The 22797-nt window shown below is 44.5% G+C and overlaps 1 protein-coding gene across 1 annotated transcript in view; it reads right to left on the reverse strand.

Moving 5' to 3' along the window:
- Positions 1-1384: 1384 nt before the first annotated feature.
- Positions 1385-22797, reverse strand: part of flrt2 (fibronectin leucine rich transmembrane protein 2) — a 33767-nt gene continuing 12354 nt past the window's right edge. Inside the window, exon 2 of the mRNA XM_071913832.2 lies at positions 1385-8199. Within this exon, the coding sequence (XP_071769933.1) occupies positions 5772-7814 (2043 nt within the window). The 5' untranslated portion in view covers positions 7815-8199 and the 3' untranslated portion in view covers positions 1385-5771. The remainder of the gene's footprint in view (positions 8200-22797) is intronic.

Below are 22797 nucleotides of genomic sequence, written 5' to 3' on the forward strand. Positions count from 1 at the left end.
CAGTGACCCACCTGACACAAATTAGCCTGAAGCGCTGTAAAAGAAGCAAAGGCCTCACCTGCATTCACTTTTTAATTAAAGGCTACTAAGAGCAATGGAAGATGGGAAGGCTTTAGACAAGCCGGTTCAATGTTATTTCTACAGTACCAGATGTCAATGTTTCTAATGCCTCAAATGAGAATGCTTTGAATTGCATCCTTTGACATCTGAATCTCCCTTTTCCTCCAGCTGAACTGTTTAGATGACGTGTAAATGTGGTCCACAAAGTGGAGCTGTGAATGCTCTTGTACTAAACGGAAAATTACATTTTTGCGGGGGAAGAATGTGAAAAGAACAGGTACTCGGCGTTAGCACCTGTTCACCGAACGATTCAAAGACAAAAAATCCATATTTCATAAGATTCTGCCATATGGAATATGACACACATGACCACCGTCTTTCAAATGTCTCATATGATTCACAAAAGATACGACATGAATGTGTTTTGTGGGAAAACATTGCTATGATAGTGATTTTCAGTATATGTGACAATCTACTTTGTGGCCTTAACAAGCACTGATTAATGCACAGTGGTGGGAGCTCAGTCTAAATCTTTACAGGGAGGGGAGAATGGCAAAGTCAATTCTAAATTATTCTATATATGACTTTAGCGCCAAAGCCTCAGTTCCCAGCGCCCTCATGTTCTTCCAAAGAGGCTACAGCACTGCAATAACAAATCACATTTAGACATTTTGGGATTTCAAGAAAAATACCAATTTCCCCCTCAAAATACCAAAGTGGCACACCCTGGTATGTTTCAGTATAAATGCATGCGGTTAATTGTCATAGTGAATTAAGATTAGGCTAATGTGGTTTTTAGTGGTCTGGAGGTTGTAAAGGCAACATTGGGATGTGGTCAAGAGGAAAAAAAAAAGTTGGACTTTGGTAGAAAACAGGGATTTGCAGAAAGAGCACATACTGGGATTTATTTGCGCCATTCAAGTAGAATGAGAGAGTATCCTGGATTTTCCCCAGCTGAAAGCTAAGCTGTGGTGGCTACACTAAGATGTCTCAAGCTTCCAGGATAGAAATAAGAGGATAACTTGGCACAGTACGGTACAGCACAAATCTCTGACCCAGAATTACTAGTGTCTGACCCAAAATAGATTTAGCCAGGCCAATGTTTCTGTACAAACCCTTCACTCTAATAGCTTGATTGCTTAGATGTACATACGCCAGCACAGAAAACCAATATTATGTTAAAAAGAAAAGAAAAAAAAAAGAATGTAGGATCAATAGTCAGAGCACAACTGACTGTAAACCTTAATTTCTTCAAATCAGGGCCAAACAAACACTTTCCAGATGCTGCATGTAACACTTTGCTGAAATGAAAATGAGTGATCGCTCAAATCCCATGGCTCTTTTATTTTCAAAAAGCTTCACTTAAGTATTTACATTTTGTGCAAAAACATTTAAAGGTTTCAAGGACTTTACATTGTAAGTTCAACCTCAAGGCACATACATGGAACAACATCAATATTTCATCATGAGAACAGAAATGTAACTTTGGTTCCTAAGAAACTTCTTGGTGTGGATGGTTAACGCTGCTGATGTCTGGATGGAAAGCCAGGAAGGCAAAGTATCCCAACACAGCCACATTACATGCATCGTATATTTCCAGACTTCTTTCTCAAACCACGTGAGAACATTCTGTACGGTTGCTCATACTGTATCTCAACCACCAACTGGCGATTGCATGACAAATACTTAAAAGGTGAAAGTCCAAAACCTGGTAAATTCACAAAGAAAATGAAGAGCTATGAAGCTAAATACAGTACATGCGAAAATCCTTGAATGAATGTTGCTCTCTAATAGATATTTGCAGTGAAGGATTTGCCTACAGGAAGAAGAAAAAAAAAAAGAGTGGGTTAAAAAAAAAAGATGACTTAAACGTATTCAATTTCATCCACTCGAGTGCTTTGTCTGAATTGACCTCTCAGTGATTAAACATAATTATTCCAATGTGAATCAATGAGCTTTAAGGGAAATTACTTCTCGGCACCCTGAAATAGTAATAAACCGACGCTAGCAGTCTGTCTAAGTCTGTAATACGTTTTGTGTAATTCCATTGGTCACGGCACTGCAACTGTGTTCTTTCATCAAGCAAGTAGAAAATTAAGAGTAATGTACGCCGCAAAACAACCAACAAAGCTCCTTCCCATGGTTGAATCATTAGCCCTGCACCACTTAAGGCCTGGCACTATGGATGAACAGCCTCTCGTTAGCTCTGTCATGCTTGCTGTTGTTGTTTTTCGTATTAATACTGTTATTGTTGTCACCGTTGCAGAAATGTGTTGCAGAAATGTGCTTTCTGTTCAGTATCTCCTCCCGTTCCTCTCACCGTCTCTGTATGTCTCGTCTTTGCTTCTCTTCCTCTCTCACTCTTTCTAATCTCTTCCTCTCTCCTTGAAATAACTGCAGCTAGTCATTCAGTACTGCATAAAAGGTAAGGCAAATTTCTGTCTCCGTAACACATTCACAGACTGGGGAGATACTATATGTTGCAATAGCTTGACCTGACTTGTTTGATTAATATGTAATAAATGACTTAAAACAGGGCGTTCACTCATAACAGAAATCAATGTGAACAATATCAGAAGTAAAGGTTCAAGTTTTTATGCATGGGATTATTATTATTATTATGGTCAGCTTGTACAGTATGTAGCAACCCACACATGATGAACTGTTTGTTAGGTACATAATCAGTTAAAAGCTTCATGAGGCTAAGCAGGGTATAGATCAGACCTCAGGTCAGAGCGGGTCAGGGCAACTTGGTGGGTCTTGATGGACAGTGTGTGTTGGGTGTGCTGATATGTGAATATTAGTAGAAAAAAAAAAAAGTGGAGACACTTTGATAACCACAGAAGATCTAAATAAACATATGCAATGCAAAAAATATCCATTTTAACAAGTCTTTTAAATCAAGAATTGAGTCTTAAAATCGTATTTTTTAAAACAAGTGAAAAAAACAGTGAGATCATTTCTTGTTTCCAATGCAAAATGTTTCAAGAATTTTCTTCAGTCAAGTGTCATTTTCCCCTGTTCCAAGATGCTGCCACTGACTTTGGAAACTGTAACAAATAGAATTATCTCACCAGACTAGAAGACTTTTTCACTGCTTTTAGGAAAAATACGATTTTCAGATGCGTGTGAGACTAAATGACATGTTAATGACATGTTGAGGCGGATATTTTTACAATGTCTGTGTTTAAAAAGTGATTACATTGTCAAGGTTAAACATAATTTAAACATCGGGGCTGCGTAAGTCTATGCATCACCATAAATCAAAGTAGTCGCCCATGTGATTATGATCTGAGCTATTGCTGGAATTAAATGCAGCTACTTTGCGATACTCTGCCTGCTGAGGTAAATCCTCACAGAGATAATCTAGACACTCTAGGCATAAATCAAGTTCAAGCCCTTTTAATCGTTTTACTCATAATGTTCAGCCTTGTTTGCGTTGACTTGATGCTCTTTAAACAGTATACGTTCAAGCCTGTGCCCTGCAAAGAGTTAACACACTCACTTGCCTCATGTTCCTTTCTCAATCTCCCTCTCTCTCTCTCCCAGCGTGAGATTCATGCAGCCAAGTGAAAATAAGGTCTGCATATTTTTCTCCCTTTTTTGGATGAGGATTACGAGAGGAGGAGGGGGGGTGCAGAGGGGTCGACGGTGGGAATTCTTTAAGCTTGGCCCCTCAAAATAAAATCTTGTCAAAGCAAATAAAGTCTTCTTAAGAAGTGCATAATGAAGACCTTTTACTGGCACCACACATCCCAAGAGCTGCCACCATGACCCATGAGCTGAAGCATAAGAAACTGTTTTAATTGAGCCCATGCAGGGATCAGAGATGCAGAGACAGACAGAGAGAGAGAGAGAGAGAGAGAGAGAGAGAGAGAAAGGGGTGAGACAGGCCGACTGCAGGAGAGAGCGAGACAGACAGACAGAGAGGGCAGATTGGGTGAGGCTCATCAGCGCCGACTCTGATGCAGTTTGTTGTGAACAGGTGCATTGTTCAGGTGAGCAAACCATAAATGAAATAGACAGTCTCATAAATGTAGACAATGGGATAAATGAGAGGCTAGATGAGCTGCTCAATCAAAACTCAGATGAGGAGCTTGGGCGGAGTGTGATCTTTTTGTTGTAATTTGCTAATTTATCAAAAATACTAATGAATGCAGGGACATGGGTGAAATAAGTGGGTGTATAATTAGTGATATGAGTGTGCCTGCTGAACATTTATCACTCGCTCTCTCTCCTGCTCTCTCACACACACACACACAAAGACGCACGCACACATGCAGACAGAGGAGCCCTCCCTCATGATAGACCACGGTGGTGAAAATCCATATCATTTAGCTACTGAACACAGAGGACACCGTTAGTTTTAAATGATTCCACATCATTAAGTAGCTCGATGAGCATTAATACTCTAAACAATGCTGTTTGAGCATGAGTAATGTGGCCGGGGTAATGCACTCCAGGGGAATGGTAGAGGTAAAGCGATCTACGCTGCTCTCTCTCTTGCCCTCTGCCCTCGCTCTCCTCCTCTACCTCTGTCTCACTCACCAGGCTGAGAGAAACTGCCCCCTTGTGGCCTCAGTTGCCACGACATTCTGAGTAGGGAATGAACATGAAACTGAACAAATTAAGGAATTTCTTTAAAAGGGATCTGTAATTCTCTGCACATTCATACATCTAATTAGGGATAATAACCCTTTGTTACTTTTCAACTTAATAGTAACACCTAATATATCAAGATGTGTTGCTCCTGACTAAACAAATAAATGTGCTGAAAATGACACATCCTTTTCCAGAGGGTAGGTTTTTTTTCCAAAAGCGTCTCTCGACTAAGCCTACCTTTGTTCCATTGTAAATGAATAGAACAGAGATGCTGTAGTGTTAAGGCGCTTTTGGGAAATCTCAGTCCCGGCTTTTCAGCAGCACTGATGACATTCTCCCTACACAACCTCCCACATTCAAAATGGTCCACTTAGTCCGAGGGACGGCTAAGAGGTGTTGAAAAGCGTGCCCTATTCCCTCCCATGTGATTCCCACCAAAAGCTCATTTCCTGAATTGCTGCTTACACTCTTGGTTCCATTAATAAGAAAGTGCACTTCAATTCATTTTTTTCTCTCTTTCTTACAACATACTGCCAACCAACCAGTGCTATTTTTCCACAGCGCTCTAATCAGCAGTGTTTGTATTTCCCCAGTGCTGTGTTGTCTTTACTACTGTTCTGTTGAGGGGGTTTTGCAGTGTTTCGAGCGCAAAGGCCATATTTTGCTTCTGTGGTTAGCAAAGAATCCCAGCCCTCTAAGCGCCCAACTACTCCAAGGCTGACAGCGTTCGTCAGAAGCTACACCCAGGGTGCCGTGATTGTACAAATCCTTGTTCATGTACAGTACTGACCATTAAAACAACTTCCAAAACCCTGCTGGTTATAAAAAAAGAAACATTTGTATCTCTTTCACTAAGAATAAAAAAGATAGCAGAGAATCCCACATTATTATCCACAGTATAAATTACATCGTAGACAGAACTTGGAAATATATATGGTACAGTTATATTTCACTAGATTTTTTAAAATGTTTATCGTCTACACAAACTCTGTGTATGTGTGTGTGCATGTGTATGTTTATGTGGTGTGTGTGTGTGTGAGTGTGTGTGTGTGTGTGTGTGTGTGCGTGCATGTGTGTGTGTGAATGCCTCTGTACTGTTTGCTGCTGCATCACGTGTGGCAGAACTCTGTACTGGGCACGTTGCTGCTCTTGCAGTAGGCTATGCTGTTGTTACTGAGGTGACAGTCTCTAAATCCAATGCCCCCGTTAGGTGTGTAGATGGGCTGAATGCGGAAATCTCCCTTGAGCAGCTGCTCATTGTTCAGCGACACTATCTGGAAACTGGTCTCAGTCATCTCCAGAATGGAGTTATCCTTCTTGGTTCCAGCCTCGCAGTAGTCGTCTTTTCTCCTGCCCCGGTTGTATTTCCACTTGGTCGAAGATGACCGGCTTTTCTTGTGCATGTGCCAGCAGAACAGGCTCAGCAGCGTTACCAGGACGATAAGCACCGCCCCGCCTATGATCCCAGCCAGTAGCAGGGTGGAGTTGATGTCCTGCTGAGCCGCCTGCTCTGAGCCGGTAGGCTTGATATTGGAGGCCGACTTGGTCCTGGCCTCAGAGCATATAGTATCCTCTCCGGGCCGGTAGGAGTTCAGGGTGTCCAGCACGTACACGCAGATCCGGTAGACGGACCGGGGCTCCAGGTTGGTGAGGCTGAGGTGCCGCCGGTCCCCGCTCACTGTCCGCTCCCGGGTCCCGTCGCTCATCAGGTTTTGGCCCCTTTTAACCCAAGTGACCTTGTAGGCCGTGACGGTAAAATAGGAAGCCCAGCTCACCTCGATGCAGGAGGAGTTCACCACATGGAAGGAGATCTGCAGAGGGTCCTCATAAGGAGGCAGGGGCCCGGAGGGGTTGTTGTGGAGCGGGGGTAAGGGAGGGGAGGGCGAGTCAAAGTAGTACCGGGTGGAAGTGGGGATGAGGGTGGTGATCATGGTGGTGATAGGGGTGGTGGTGGGTGAGGGAGGGGGCGTGGAGCGGAGGGTGGGCCAGGGTGACTGGTCAGCACCCGTTGGACACTGGATAACATCCAGGGTGAGCTCTCTGATTGCCATGCCGCGCACCTTCTCCGGACTCAGGCACATGAACCCTCGGACGTTGAGGGAGGTGGGCAGCGACTTGAGCCACACCACCACCCATTTCACAGCACAGTCGCAGCGCCAGGGGTTATTTCGCACCGTGAGCTGCCTTAGGCTCGCCAGCCCGTCGAACACGCCCTGTGTGAGGGTCTGCAGCTGGTTGTTGGAGACATCCAGTTTTTCCAGCTTGTGGAGGCTGGAGAAGGCCGCCACAGGGATCTGGTCTATCTGGTTCTCCTGCAGGCTGAGTTTGAGCAGAGACTGGCTGGGTAGGAGGGGAGGGGGGAAGGTGAGCGAGTTGCGGGCCAGGGCCAGCTCGCGGAGGTTGACCAGGTCCTGGAAGGTCCCTGGCGCAATGCCCTCGTCCGTCAGCAGGTTCCCGTCCAGCAGGAGGCGCTGCAGACGCGTCACGTTCTGGAAGGCCTCCTCTGCAATGATAGCTATGCGGTTCTCGTCCAGCCGCAGCTCTTTCAGGTCCTCAGGGAGGCCAATGGGAACGCTGCTCAAGTGGTTCTTGGTGAGGAAGAGGAGTTTGAGGCTGACTGCCTCCCTGAAGGCCCCTTCTTCCACCCCCACTGTGGAGATGGAGTTATCATCGAGGTGCAGCTCCTCTAGGCGGGTCAGCTGGGCCAGGGCCGTCTTGGAGATAGTTTGGATGTTGTTCTCCTGGAGATGCAGTACCCTGGTGTTTTTGGGCAGGTTGAGGGGGAACTCGTCCAGCTGGTTGCCGTAGAGATAGACGGTCTCCACGGAGGCCACATTGTGAAGCTCCACGGGGAAGCCGGCATTGTTGATCTGGTTATTATGAAGGTAGAGGACCTTGTAGCCCTCCTGGACTCCCAGAGGCACCGACGTCAGGCTGCGCTCGTTGCAGTACACAAACGTTTTGTCGCAACGACACTCCACCGGGCAAGACGCACCCGGGCGGAAGTGCATTTGGAGGCTTAGGATGACAGTCAACCAAAATCGCATGAATGAAGCCCAATCTTTATTCCAGGGTCCAGCCAGAAACTCCATAGTGGAAAAACAAAACAGGGAATGGGAAATCAAAAAATAAAAAAGGAGCTGTGAGGACATAAAACAAATATCAAAATCAGGAAGGCAATGAAGTATATATCCACCAAAAAACAGACCCAAGAAAGTCCATCTAGGAGAGTTTGGTAATGATGCAGTTAACTGGGGAAAGAGCAGGAAACCGTGGGAGTAATCCTGTAAATGCTAGTCCTCAACTGAAGAGCGATGGTCTCATTAGTGGTGGCCAGTCCTCTGACTGACTCCATCCATGCTGAGACATCAGACCGTAGCAGGACTCTTCACTCGCTGCTCCATGCAGAGCCCAGCCAGGGCCAATTTGAAGCCACGCAGTAGAGAGCCACCGCAGGCTCCACTCGCCTGTCCGTCACACACTGCTGGTCCCCGACCGGGGCAGAGTCCAAGGGGGGTGACATTTGGATCCAGAGACCTGTGGGAAAACAAAGAAATGCTAGATTAGTATTTTCAGGGGTGGCCTGTTCTCTGAAAAAGGGGCCTCTCTTTCTCTCTCTCTCTCCCTCTCTGTCTCTTTCTTTCACATGAAAGCATGCACACACACATGCACACACACATATAAGCTCTCTTTCCTTCTCTCACACACACTCACTCTTTCTCTCTCTCGCAAACAGAAAGACACAGTCACAAAACGTAGCGTTCACTGCAGCTCTGAAATTATGCGCTGGCTATTTCAAAAAATGTCAAACCATCTGATAAATATTCAGACCAGCTCTTGCACATCCGGTTTCACAGACATAAAGGAGGCTTTTATCCCTTCTGCTCTATCAAAGGAGGGAATAGAGCACTGCAAGGACACACACTCATGGATTCACAGAGGTTCTGAGCAACACATCAACGTCGCTGAACAGAAAACATGCTAAGAGAGCTAAAGCTAATAAAGGCATCGGCTCTTTTTGAACCCTCAAGGATAGACTAGAGAAAAAAAAACCAAGGCTTCCTGGACAAAAAAAGGAATAGGAGAGCTGTGACGACCGCCTTTTTTGTGTCTGCTGGAGCAGACTTTGAGGGCAGAGGTACACGAGTAGACACACCAGTGCTTGCAATAAACGGAGGCGATGTTTTGCCGGGGGTGTTTTTGGAGGAGGAGCTCATTATTACAATGTCGGCCACAAGACGCTATCATCAAACTCGTGAATTAAGGCTCTGCAGAGTGGAATTAGAGGTGGGGAGAGAGAGAGAGAGAGAGAGAGAGAGAGAGAGACCCTACACACCAACCTCCCCCTCTCACCATAGGCTGTCAAATGAAATGGGATTGGAAAATAATTTAGTCCCTCCACCTGCAATAAATGATCGATACAAGCTATTTTTCAGCATGGGGAGGTTTCTACTATGGCACAAGGCCACTGGATTACAGTAGACCCCAGATCCACTATTCCAAGTTTTATGACCCATCACACATTTTTTTCTGCCCTCGGATGATTGAAAGATTCTGGTTGTCAGCGGTGCTTTCAGCTTAACTGGAGCTCCACCCTGAGTCAACGCTGGATGAGCCTGTATCCCTTTTAATAAGTAATGGCAAGGATGGGTTGAATGCTAAGCACAGGAATGGCCATGAGTGTGGATTAAGGTGTTCTCTGTTCTCTGGTGTCCTGCAGGGCATGTCAAGAAACAGGAACAGCTAGTTAGGCAGATAACTACGAAAATAATACATACAATTCTTGATGTTTTGGATAATTTGTGAAATTAAATGTCAGGTATTGGTTATAGGTCTTGCAGCCACCAGGGGAAGTTATTTTATGAAAAAAAAAAAAAATGAAATGGAAAAAATGCAGTTATCTGGCTGAGCAGCCCTGCTTCTTGCAACACCCTGTGTTGTTTGTTGATGAGATGGAGGCTGCATGGACTCCTTGTGGCAGAGATGGAGAAACAATCCTTTGACGTATCTGTGATCTACTTTTCTAAATTGAAAGAGCTAAATTTAATCAAATAAGCTTACATAGGAAATGGAATGTGGAATAAGCAACCACATGAGGCGATAAAATGTGCTGCCACAGCAGCAGAATCAACAGCAGAAGGCAGCAGCATCAAGATGATTATAGCTGCATAAATAAAGTGCCACGAAGAACCAAATAATATGTATGAAAATAAACCTTCAGAGGAAGCATGAGATTAAGTTGTTCTTTACTTGAGGCGATACATAACCTGCTATTTGGAGGACTTGGATAGATCAAGAAGTGGAAGTGTTGTTTCCAAACCAAGGTGTTTTTAACAAGATAGAAAGACGTTTTTTATTATTTTCAGCCGAGGGAGCACAGTTTCTCACCGCCAGATGAACAATGTGATATCTTGCCAGGACAATCCGATTAGAACTGGATTTACTGACAGAAACGCAATTAAAAGTTTAAAATGGATAGGGTATTTAAAAGGCGATAAGAGGCGGATCAGGTATACTTCAAAGCTTGCCCAGTGAGCGGTGTTCATTTGAATGAATTATTACAAAGGGGGATTGAAAACCGTGCAGTGCATTGAGAGTGAAAGCCCCTCCAAAAAAAAAGTCTGGTTTTCTCCGGGGTGTAAAATGTGGAGCGGTGCGCTTTGTAGTGCAGTAATCTTTGACCCGATGAAAAATCTAATTAACCCATGAATAAATTATCCAACCATTTTAATTAATGTATAAAGTAGCTGGGAATTGGCGAGATGAACACCTTTTCCTTCATGCTGGTTGGGGTGATAAGTTGGCTTTTACTTTTGGTGAAAACATAATGTGGAACGGTTTAAACTGTAAGGGATTGCATAAACTGAATATATATGGCATATTCATATATAATACATTGAATTCAATTTGAAAAGTAATCGGGTGTTAATGACAAATAGGCCCGGGCAAAACTAGTAATTGCTCCTATTCTTTTTCTCCAACTAGGTGCTGGGCAATAAAACGTCCACTGTACCTTTGACGAGCCTTTATCCGTATCCATTACAAACCCCGTTATCGCGTTCAACTTTTGCCTTTTCTTTATGCCTCTGTCCTTCATGCGGTCCTGGTATATGACCGTGCGTAAAGGTCCGTTCGGTAACGTTGGTGCGAGTCGGTTCCGATCGGCAGCTTGAAACCGGTGAGTCTACGGAACAACATATTTGCCTGCATGGGTCCCCGGTTGAGCGTCCGCAGCGCTGTCCGCACTTTTTTTTTTTTGTTTTTTTTTTTGCAGCTCCCAGCCGCTTCACAGCCGAGCTCCGGTTCACTCAGCACCGTCTGCAATGCATGAGGACCAAAGCGGCGAGAGCAGGATCGCAGCGCCCACCTCTCCCCTTCCACTCTCCCCAAACGGTGAGGACGCACTCGCCGAGGTCTCCGCCGCCTGATCCGCCACGGGCCATCACGGCCTGCGTCCGCTTCGCTGTTTAGTGGGGAGATCAAACTTGCCTTTCAGTGTCTACGCAGCTCGGACCGGACTCCCTGGGAGTTGTTTTCCTCTTAGATGGATTCAGTTGATAGTGCTCTGTGTGCGCTCCGCTCACCTCTCTCTCTCTCTCTCTCTCTCTCTCTCTCTCTCTCTCTCTCTCTCTCTCTCCAGTTGATAGTGCTCTGTGTGCGCTCCGCTCACCTCTCTCTCTCTCTCTCTCTCTCTCTCTCTCTCTCTCTCTCTCTCTCTCTCTCTCAGTCCCTCCTACCCTTCTCAGAATAAAGAATGCATCTCCTCCAGCAGCTCCGAGATGGCTTTAAGCCACAGATCCTCCCTGCTGCCCTCACACTGCAGAAAATAGTTTCTCTCTCAACACACTTTATGCCATTAGGTAAGCTTACCTTGCCCTGCTACGTCTTACATTTAATTAGCAATTTAATAATCAGAAAATTTTTAAAAAATCGACACGAAGTCAGTTTTAAATTGGTTTGAGCTCCATATATTCCTTAACGAAAAATCACTATAACTCACTAACATTCCTAGGTATTTAAAGTGTAGTGAGTAGCGAGTTTATAGGGACCTTTGTGGTGTTTATCTCCTATTAGGTCACTATAATATTCCTAAAGGGGCTTACTACTTTTGCTGTGATATATAGTAAGCTATCCTCGTAAAAAATATTATAGGATTACGGCAGTTCTTTTTCGTAAGGGTTATTTTAATTAGAACTGGAGCTAATTAGCTTTAAATTAAAATGGTATAGCATCTTCTTTATTCCCCCTACTTTCATGTAGTGATTTGAAGCATTTAGACACACACTGACAGCCAAAGTAATTTCATCTGACTACTTTGCTTCGCACTAAATACTGATTCAGCATTGCACTATTGCTTTGCCCACACTCTTTTGCTTTCACACACGCGTGGGCGCGCCGGCGCGCGTGCAGACGCAAGCATTTGCCTGCGTCTCTCTCTCTCTCTCTCTCTCTCTCTCTCTCTCACACACACACACACACACACACACACACACACACACACACACATACATTCCCATTAAAAATACTAAAACTGTCGATGTTCTGCTGAGCCAGTTGTCATGTAGTTTTCCATCTAACAGTTTATAGCCAAAGCCAGTGTCTGAAAGGCACGAGATGAAATCACGAGCCCCACAGGTCAGCAGGTGCGTTTTTGCCTTTGATCTTTGGCTTCAGCTGCCAAATTGCATCAATTTAACCCTTTGACATTTGGTGACCCACATTCAACATACAGTAACTCGTGAAAAGTTCTGGAACAACGGCAAATAAATGATGTAGACTGTGGCTTCCATTCAAATGACCAAACTCATTTTGTCCAGTCAGGGAGGCCAGCATGAGCTATATTGATGTCTTCTAATACATCAACTCTCCATGAGATGATTTGGTTGTTCAGTGTTTGCCTTTCATGTTTAATTCTGGCTGTCACCTCCCAGAGATGGACAGCCTTGCAAGGCCCAGTCCACAACATTTAATTCCTTCATAAATCAAGCTTCTGTAGCCTACACAGCATGAATTATAGATTGAATGAATTCAGAGGAAACAGCCTATTTTTATTTTCTCCTTGATGGACACGTTTTGCAGCACCCTCAGTTCCTGGTTGATGTGGTTGTGGGAGGTATTACGAAATGTCTGTTTCAGGCATGCAGCTGGGGAAAAACTGCAGTTTTCAGACGGTTGAATGGGTAAAAGCGGAGTATAGGCAAGTAGAATCTAAGACATTTTCCAGGTGTGTTCATTTGTTTTGTCCATTGTTGTAAATATAAGAGCTGAATGGGAGAGAGCTGTAAAATAGCTCAGAAATACAGATTGGCCTGCCATAGAGCATAACAATAACATACAAAGTTCTAAACTGAGTTTAATTGAATGTGAATTTAAGCTACTGTAAGTGGGCTAACAGGCAAGAAGTGAAATCGTCTGCTTTGTGCCTTTCCCTTGTCGCCTTTCCTGCAGTGCAAGGCCTATTATTAGCCTAACAATAAGTTTGGTAATGGATATATTTGATACACGTATTCCAGGTCTTGACTGCACAAATGCAGAGAGAAATTTCGGTCTCCTTCATTTAACACTGGAAATTCCCCGCTGTACTCCCGCCCAGAGTTTTGGTGTGGCATATTTACACTGCACGCTGCCGTACCTTGATAAAACTGCAGATATACGCTGACCCCAGAGCACATCAAAGCCCGCTCTGTCCATCTGCTCCCGCTGGGACCGCAAACACTTTTAAAGGAGGGTAGAAAAAAAGCCGTCCACTCAGATATGCAGATATGTTTATTCCTTGGCCATATTCGCTCCGGTCCCCAGGGACATCATTAGCTTATCACATTTCTCCCTTCATGCATTTACATCTGGACGTTGAAGGGTACTTCAAAGGTGTCAACAACATCAGTGTTTAAAAAACCTTTTTTACAATTATTGGCAAGATCTCTGTAAGAAAGTAATGATATTGGACCCCTCACTGAGATTTCAGAAAGCCAGTGGCCAAAAGAAAAAATATGCAGATTATGTTTACAGTGGGTGATCAATGTGTTCATTAATTTCCACGCCGATGTAATTATATTTACCCCTGTCGATTACCAATCTACATGCATCTCATGTCACAGCATGACTCCCAGAAGAGAAAAGGACAATTTCAAAGCTGTGAAAACTAGTCAGCCAGTGACGCACAGTGTATCAAGGAGCGAGCCGAGAGGAAACGAGGGAGTCAGAGGATTGCACCGACACCTAAGCCCCTCCAGATGAAAATTATAGATTCATTTTTTTGTCCCGCATCCCCACCGGGCATTCTGTTCTTCAGTGAATGCAAACATATCTTGAGTGACAGACACACCGAAAAATGCAAAACACCTACAGGCACACATCCACACACACAATACACACATCTCTGTACACAAGCATGTAATAAGAGGATATGGTATCTCCCAAATGATGAAATGCAGTCCTCTAATTAGAGAGTGAGTGTAAACAACAATTTACCTCCCCAACCTTCCTTCCTTGTTAAAGTTGAACAAATCGACTGCTGACTGTCCTGTAAGAGAACTACGTACACCGCCACTAAATCTGAGTCTTTCTACTGTCGTGTTGTGTGTGTGTAACGCGTAAAGATTTACTTGTAAAGCTTAAAGTTCCTTTTATGCGAAGGATAAAATCGTCTGTCAGGCTGTTGCAAGGCTGGCAAAGCTCAGTCGGAGTCGTGCTCATTTCATCGGCAGCGGCGAAGGCAACGCGTTCTCACATGAGCATGTGAATTATAGGGGGGGGGGGGGGGGGGTTGAAGTGAAAGCGGGGCCCTGACTGAATGCTGCCCTGTGCTAATGCCAGGCTGTAAAAACACTGACTTGACAACAAGCAAGGCCCTGTAGTTCTGCTGAGGGAGGGATGGGGGAGAGAGAGAGAGAAGCAGAGCGGGAGAAATGGAGAGAGAGAGAGAGAGAGAGAGGGGGAGATGGAGGCAAACAGAGAGGGGGGAAAGAGAGAGATGGAGATAGAAGAAAAGAGGCGGGGAGACTTGAAATCGGCTCAATGGGAGACGGAAAAAAGACAGTGGATTACTGCTGTTATTGACATGTACGTACCATGTTATTCTTATCATGATAGGATTTCATATCTCAGACTGTTTGCTGGACACTTTCATTATTGAGATAATTGATGGCCATTTTGTGCTGACTCATCACTATCCTCGCCTTCCAGTATCAAAAAATATACCTTAAAGCGAAAAGCCCACCCTCGGGTGCTCTTACACCGCTGGATATCATCAATTTGTGATGCTCAATGCATTCCTGGAGTTACTTTGTGATGAAGTGTTGTAATTTACTTTTCTGCTATACCCACTTTCCCTCAACCTGCCTCCACTTCAGTTAGCGATTTCCTACTTTTCCCAGAATGGCTTTCAACAATCCCTAGAGAAGAGGGTTCTCTCTGCTGTATATGTGTAGGTGGAGATAGTGTACGGTGATAGTGTAGTTAAGCTTTTCCAGTCGAGAGAAAGCGAGAGTGGAGAGAGCTCAATGCCGTTGTGTGTGCCGTGCCTGGTTGTTCAAAATAACAAAAATGCCCTCGAAGACGCTGCTGACGACAGATCTGCAAAGATGGAAGCTGTTTTTTTCTGCTGTTTCTCTCTGTATGGTTGTTGAACATCGTTAAAAAAAATGGTGAGTCCAGAAAGAAGCGATTGCTCTTTGATTGTGAGAGACTGACGCCAAAACCTGATTTTCACCATTTATGTTTTAGATAGCTAAAAGATTTTCTGCTATCAAACTGCATTGTAGCTCCTGGAAATACCTTGACATGACGTCACGTTGTTTACTTTTGGCCAGTTATCCACAGGAATAAGAAAAATACACCACAGGGACCAGAGAAATGTAAGCCACTTCAACAATAGTTGTTTTTTAGGGTGGATTTTCCCCCCAAACCCATGAAATCCATGGGTTTGGGTAACCACAGTAAGAATGACACTGGACGGACTTGTCAAAAACACTGGTGCCGTTGTTTAAGAGCAAAAGACGGAGCGGCGAGGGAGTGACACATAGATACAAGAGATGATCAGAGAAAGAACAGAAGGGGAGAAAAGAGACAGATGCCAGGAAGGAACAGGTCTCGGGGTCACGCAAAGGATGGGCCTGATCCCACCTCCAATCCCCGCAGCTTTTCTTCCGTTTGAAGTCACATCTGGGCCGAATTTCCCCTCCTGAGTTGAGCATAGAGGAAGTCTTAGCATGTGGATATCTGGGTGGGTGGAAGGGGGCTGTGGGCCGCTCCTGCCTCCCAGGCTAAACTGTACAAATACTGTAGATCCATCCATGAGTCACTTAACCGAGGGCCAGACCCAACCTGGTCTCCAGACCCTGATTCAGTCCCCACCGCAGTGGATTCATGATGACTACTGGTATGACACGGATATCATATGAGTCATTCAGAGATAAGACGATCCTGAACAGACCTGAGCAAAAGCATATTTAGACTGTAGTTATGCTTGACGACACTAGGTGAGCTTGATTTATCCTGCCAGGCTCTTAAACAGCCTCAAAAGGGGGCATATCCCAGATAAAATATATTAAGTGCTCCTCATGTTTTTAGTATTCAACATTTATTCAACCAATATTTTGTGCAGGTCTGAGTCAGTCAGTGTTCGTTGGATTTTGCTCTGGGGAGCCAAAGCATCACAAGCGTTAGACTAAATCTGTACTGATATCTGACACGACTCAGCTCAGCTGCACTGATACATTTGACCCCAGCCGACTCTTAAGAAAACCCTTGATTTTATCAATATTTTACGGCTATCGCCAACTGTTTAGAAGGCCCGTCTCTGCTTGAATGACAATCTGTGTTTATCTTTGGCTTTACCTTCCAGCTTACTAACTAAGCCCTGAAACACCAAACACCACGCTCCCCTGAACCTTTTCTCTCTCACAGCATTGGCATCCAGCTGATTAATTATTGCATGATTTCTAATTAGTGTTTGAGTGGGGAACGTCTCACACCAATTTACACTGGCATGACCTGAGACACTTATTAATTATTATATTTTAATTAGATATAATTACAAAATTTCATATGGGCCTTAATTGGTTATTCCAACATTAAACCCAAGGATGATGCGTACTTTGTGTGGATATGAAACTTTGCTTATTTACCTAATACTGAATAAAATAAAGAGCAGAAATGATCTTTATCATCCTCAGTTATTAAATTTGTCTAGATTTGGTATTTACATCCAACACACACACACACACACACACACACACACACACACACTGGTTATGGTTGAGGCATGGAGGTTTTCCTCATTATAATTGTAGACTCGTGTCTTGGCTTTCAGATCCAACATTAGCTATGTAACTATCTTTATTCCTCATGGGAAGTTATAATTGTCTTAAGTCAAGTGGGAAGCAGAGAGACATTTAAGCATCATATGGCCAAAAGGATACACTGTAGCAGTTTTGAAGGGGCTTTATTATCTATCTTACCCTTTCCCTTGTCTTTCAAGTACAAAGCTCTCAGTCGAAAAATCCTCCGATACATAAGGGGGAAGGCAGGAATTTGGATAAATCCAGATTACATCAGAAGCCAGGTGAAACAGATTACAAAACAGCTAAAAACATGATTATGCTGTCAAACACTGGTAAGCTGCAGCTTTTAATCCTCTGCCATACTGACACTGTTGCATGTCTTTTTCCATCTACTGTCGTCATTTTATATTTTTATCCTGTTACTTAATATACATTTCTTTCCCCTGGTTAATTCATCATAGTGGACTTTTTCTTTTTTTGCTGAATATTTAGATTAGCAACAATCAGACTCACAGTATTAAGCTTGGCAAGCTTTACTGTAAGGTAATGCTTTACTGTATTTAAACTTGGCAAGAGTTAATTTGTTCTTATTTTGGAATAATGCTCACAAGTTGAAATAAAACTCTTCACAGCAACAAGCCCCGGAGGCACACAGATGAAGACAGATTTTCCCTCACGTGTGGATGGCATACAACATAGCACTTTATCTTTTGTTTACAAGATCTTCCAGTGCTGCTCATCATGTCGTGAAAAAACATAAATGAAAATTTTGCTAAATAGCATTTTTGCCCCATATGGTTTTGCTGAGGCAGTAGCCCCCTTAAAACAATCTGTGGTTCCATCTGGTCACTGTGGTTTTAGCCCCTCGCCAGTTTGTCCCCTTTTGCTTTCACTTACTGCCGCAGCACGCCGCCCCAGTTTGAAAATAGTCTCACAAAACATCCTTGGGGTGTCTCTAGGTGGATGCCTACATGAGAATTACCACTCCTCCCGGGGTGCTTCTGGGACGCCAGACGAATCAGAACGCCTTGTTCCAGGTCCCTGTCCCTTTACTGGCCTAGTCCTCACATCCCTTGAAGGGAAGAGAACAAAGGGAGGCTGAGAGGAGGAGAGCCAGGGAGAGAGCAAGAGGAGGGGAAAGGGATAGTCATCTGGAAGGAGGGGAGGAGAACGGGACGAGTTCGGTGTGAGCAATAATGTAAGGCGTATCGATTCGAAGGGATCTGTTTCCATTGCTCATCCCTCACAGCGTAGCGTCGCCCCGGCAGATCACTCTTCCTCTCTCGCTCAGGTGGCACGGGGCCCAACCCTGGCGCCTGCCACCCTGCCCAGATTAATTGAAGCATGCCGTTGTAAATGAATCACATATGGCTAATATCTCTCCACTTTCCCTCTCCCCGGCAGACACCAGAATCACCTCCTCTTCTTTTGTTTTCTATTTCGGGAACAGCGGCTTTCACTCGTGCTTCATCTCTTGGCCCTTTCCCTTTCCCTTTTTTTTTTAAGGAAATAAAAAATACTGCTCAACACAAAAGAGAGAGGAAGAAGAAATGAACAAAGCGGAAAGGTAGCCAAGGTCAGGTACTTATTGGCTTGAATTCACTGTAAAATTCATGACTTTCCCTTTTGGTTTTTCATTTTTCATTTTCCATTTTCCGCAGTCCACTCTTTGCTCTTAACTTGGCAGAAAGCAGATTAATTGCGCTGTCTTGAGAACAGTAGGAATAAGCCAGCACACCTGTCCCTGATGCCACCTAGCATTAAGATGAATACATCATAGCTTTCGTCTTTATTAGTTATTTATAAGACCTACTGCCCAGAATAACTGAGGGAAGTGGACGGAGGTGAATGGCCATTACAGGGTTTCAAGAGGTTAATGTAGAGAAAAGTGAAAGAGTGATAAATGATGATTGAGGCTGTAATATCAGTAAGAATACCCTGCCAGGCTCAGGTTGTCATGTCAACACAGCATGGTTGTCATGCAAACAACATGTGTAGTTGGAGCAGTAAGAGCATTTTTTTTGTCTTTTAAACTTTTGCCAGTGACATCGGTTGTCATTTGCACTGCAAGGTTCTTACATTGAAATAAACAATTTGATACACTCTCTAAAATGTTATATTTAATGTTACAACGTAAACCCATTGTCCTCACAAACTGCTTCCAGTTCGAAGACATTGCTTAGTTTCCATAGTTATCAGGCGTTGCTAGTTCCATATAGCGAGGAGAAATTAAAAATGCAGACAAAATCAAAGTCCGGGTTTCACGAGGTTAGGGGAGTTTGGACCGTGTATCATTCATGGGATTGATTTGTTCCTGTCGGATTAGATTCTAGAGATTTGCAGTATAGGGGGCGTTTATATGAGCTAATATTCTGAACTGAATCAAGATGTCTGACTAGCTAACGAGACCGTGGCCTTTCACAAAGCCACAGTGCCCCGTTAGTCCCCTCTTATCATCAGGCTGATCGGGGTGTATTCACTAACTTGGCAAAGCCCCTGATTGCATGGTTAGAAATTCATGTGGTAGATGTATTGGGTTTGATATGAATATTATGTGGTTTGCCCATGGGGACAATTCCATTTGTAAGACCTCCCCCCTTCTTTGTCTGAAGCGAGGCTGAACCCTTTTGGATTTGTCACTTCACATTTACTTTAAGAGGTAAAGCTTTTAAACAATGGTAATAATGGAATGCATGCTTTGGTGGTGACATGGCTATGGATCCATTTCAAAGACATCTGGAAAATAAAAGTCCCGATGTTTTTAAAAGCACATTCATGCTCTTTAAATCCTGTTTCTTGAATTTCCACATAACATCCTGTGTTGAGGGGCATGTTAGTAAATCAATTCACGCAAATGTTCTATGCAATTGCACATCAAACGGTTAGAAGATCATGATGCGTTAAATTTAGATGCAGCAAACTAAACCCTTGTCTATCATTGTGGTTGTGTTCATCCCTATTGCTCTGTCCGCCTTCACATTTCCTGATCTATCTGTAAAAACAGATGTGAACAACACAGCCCTTCCTTTATGAGTTACTGACTCCCGGTCCATACAGCCTCATGTGCAACGGCTCCACATTTGAATGTGGGCATCCTGTTTTTTATTAAACGTAATCTTGATGTGTGTAATGCCTATACTAAATGCCATGTTTCTGCTCCCAGCGTGCACTGCCCACACACATTTGTCATGCTGAGCCACTTGTTCGACTCACTGTTGTGATTAATTGTGTGGTTCTGCACAGATTTACTGTGATAGTCCCCGCTGTCAAGGATCCGTGTGCCGATTGGCTCTGCAGCTTGCCCCACATCCACAGCGGTCTGCTATGGTTAAACAAATAGACGAGAGGCAAAACACGCACGCGCTGAAACAGTAGGTTTGCAGGCTGGTTATCCCACACACTGAACCTCTTTGTTCTCACACCGACCTTCATCCAGACACTTTTATTTGACAACGAGGTGCGCCCGACAACTGCCGATTGCAGCTGATGTCCCTACGCGGCCGCCAGGGGTGGTGATTATTAGCGTCATAAAACAGCCTTGGCTCCTTCTCTCTGGGGTATAAGAAGAAAAAAAAAAACAACAATAGCCAGCACATGTGCAAAAAAGAACAGGGGAATGGCAAAAATCCCCCCTCCTGTTATTTTAAACTGTTATGGCAACTAGAGCTAGCAGGTATTTCTCATGACTATCTGCTTTCCCCTGGGTATCGGGTGTCTTCGGGGAGAGTCTCGGAATGCCTCAGAAAGGTAGGAGGAATGCGCGGACTGCACATGGAAGCGTTTTAGGAGGCTGCAGAGGAGGCGGTCGCAAGAGAGATGTAAGACGAAACATTGCTCAATGTCCTCTTCAATGTATCTCTTGGAGGGAGAGTGTTAACACATGTTGCGTTCCCGGGCTATCTGGCCCTGCGTGTCTGGGGCTGTGCAATAGTAACTGGCGTGTCGTACCGGGGGTTGTGGAGGAAAACGCCCCCGGGACCTGAATGCTGGCTCAGGTCCAGCTCTACTGATAGGTTAACAAGAAGAACTTGTTCTTATCAATGGGGCGCTTTATGCTTTCTGTACACACATGCACACGCGCTTGCAGGCACGCGCATAGTTGCAGTCACACGCGCACGCGCACACGCACACGCACACGCACACGCACACACACACGCACACACACACATAAATGCAAACATCAACAGACTTACAGGCCAGTAGATTCACAGACAGAAAGACAAACAGACACACACACACACACATACACATAACAAACTCAGAGACCTATATACTCACAGACAGACAGACAGACAGACAGACAGAGAGACACACACACACACACACACACACGCCTACACACACAAATGCAAACATCAACAGACTGAGAGACAAACAGACAGACAGACACACACACACACACACACACACCAGTGCCAACATCAATAGACTCGGAGACCAATGAGCTCACAGACAAACAGACAGAAACACACACACACACACACACACACACACACACACACAAACATTAACAGACTCAGGGACCAATAGGTTCTCAGACAAACAGACAGACACACACACACACACACACACACACACTCTGCCTACGGGTGCCAGGGTAGTGCTGACATCAGGAAGGCCCCTCCTGTTCCCCAGTGTTCATCGCAGCACTTCAGTCACACTGCCAGGTAGTCATTGTTATTATTCTTAGCAAGAGGAAACTGAACCTCTCAACCAGGAAGAATTATGCAAACAGAGATACAGCAGAGAAAGAGAGGTGGAAGGAGAGACAGAGAGAGGGAGAAAGGGAAGGAGAGATGTGTGTGATGTTGTGTGTGTTTGTGTTTATGTGTGTGTGTGTGTGTGTGTGGGTGCATGTAGGTATATGTGACAGCCAGAGAGAGAGAAAGAAAAAGACTTTTGTTTTGTACGTGGCAGCAAGAGAGGTAGAGAGAGCGAACTCAGGAGAAAGGAAAAGAGGCTGAAAAAAAAGAAAAGTCTGAGATCACTGATGGCAATGGCTGATAGGAGGAGGAGGCAGAGAGGAGGAGGAGGAGGAGGAGGAGGAGAGGAGCGCTCTGTCACCTTCTTGGCTGCTGCTGCTCCTGCTGAGGACGGGGTGAAGCAGAGCAAACACACAGCGCAGTGCCCAGTCATCCCCGGCCCTGCTAATCTCTCAACATGGCCCACCTAAATGAAAAGGCTTTTTGACGGCGTTTAATTACAAACAGGCAGCAGTTTTGGGTAACTCTCTCTCTCTCTCTTTATCTCTCTTTCTCTGTCTCTCTCTCTCTCTCTCTCTCTCTCTCTCTCTCTCTCTCTCTCTCTGTCTCTCCCCCAGACCTCTCATACTTCCTCTTCCACCGCAATTAGAACCCTTCACTCAGCGAAAGCCTTGTTTTTCTAGCTTGGACTGCCTCACACACACACACACACACACACACATGCAGATACAGTACATATGCCTAAAACACAGGCCCGCACTCCCAAGTAGTACAAAGGCCAACTGCTGCATTACTCATACTCTGTCACGTAACTCAACAATAGCATGGGGCTGTGTGGAGGCTAGGTGTTAAAGGCTAACACCGGTGTAATTTTACTTTTTTTCCCCTATCACCATTAATACCCACGAAAAAGTCTCAACACAGTCAGAAGCTACTGCTGCCTGTTTTACTGCAGGTTCGCCAGACCTCCCAGAAGTCATAGGCTCCCATTGTTTATTTTGAACAACACGTGCATTGCCGTTTTTCATGGCTTTATCGCGCAGCTAATTATCAAGTTTAATGGGGAGAGTTTTCACTTTTTCCATTACTGTTGTTTACTTCTGGTGACAGCGAAGAGGCAAAACAAAACTTAAGGCAGAGTGTGAAGC

Source organism: Centroberyx gerrardi, chromosome 18 (assembly GCF_048128805.1).
Source record: "Centroberyx gerrardi isolate f3 chromosome 18, fCenGer3.hap1.cur.20231027, whole genome shotgun sequence".
Taxonomy (NCBI): domain Eukaryota; kingdom Metazoa; phylum Chordata; class Actinopteri; order Beryciformes; family Berycidae; genus Centroberyx; species Centroberyx gerrardi.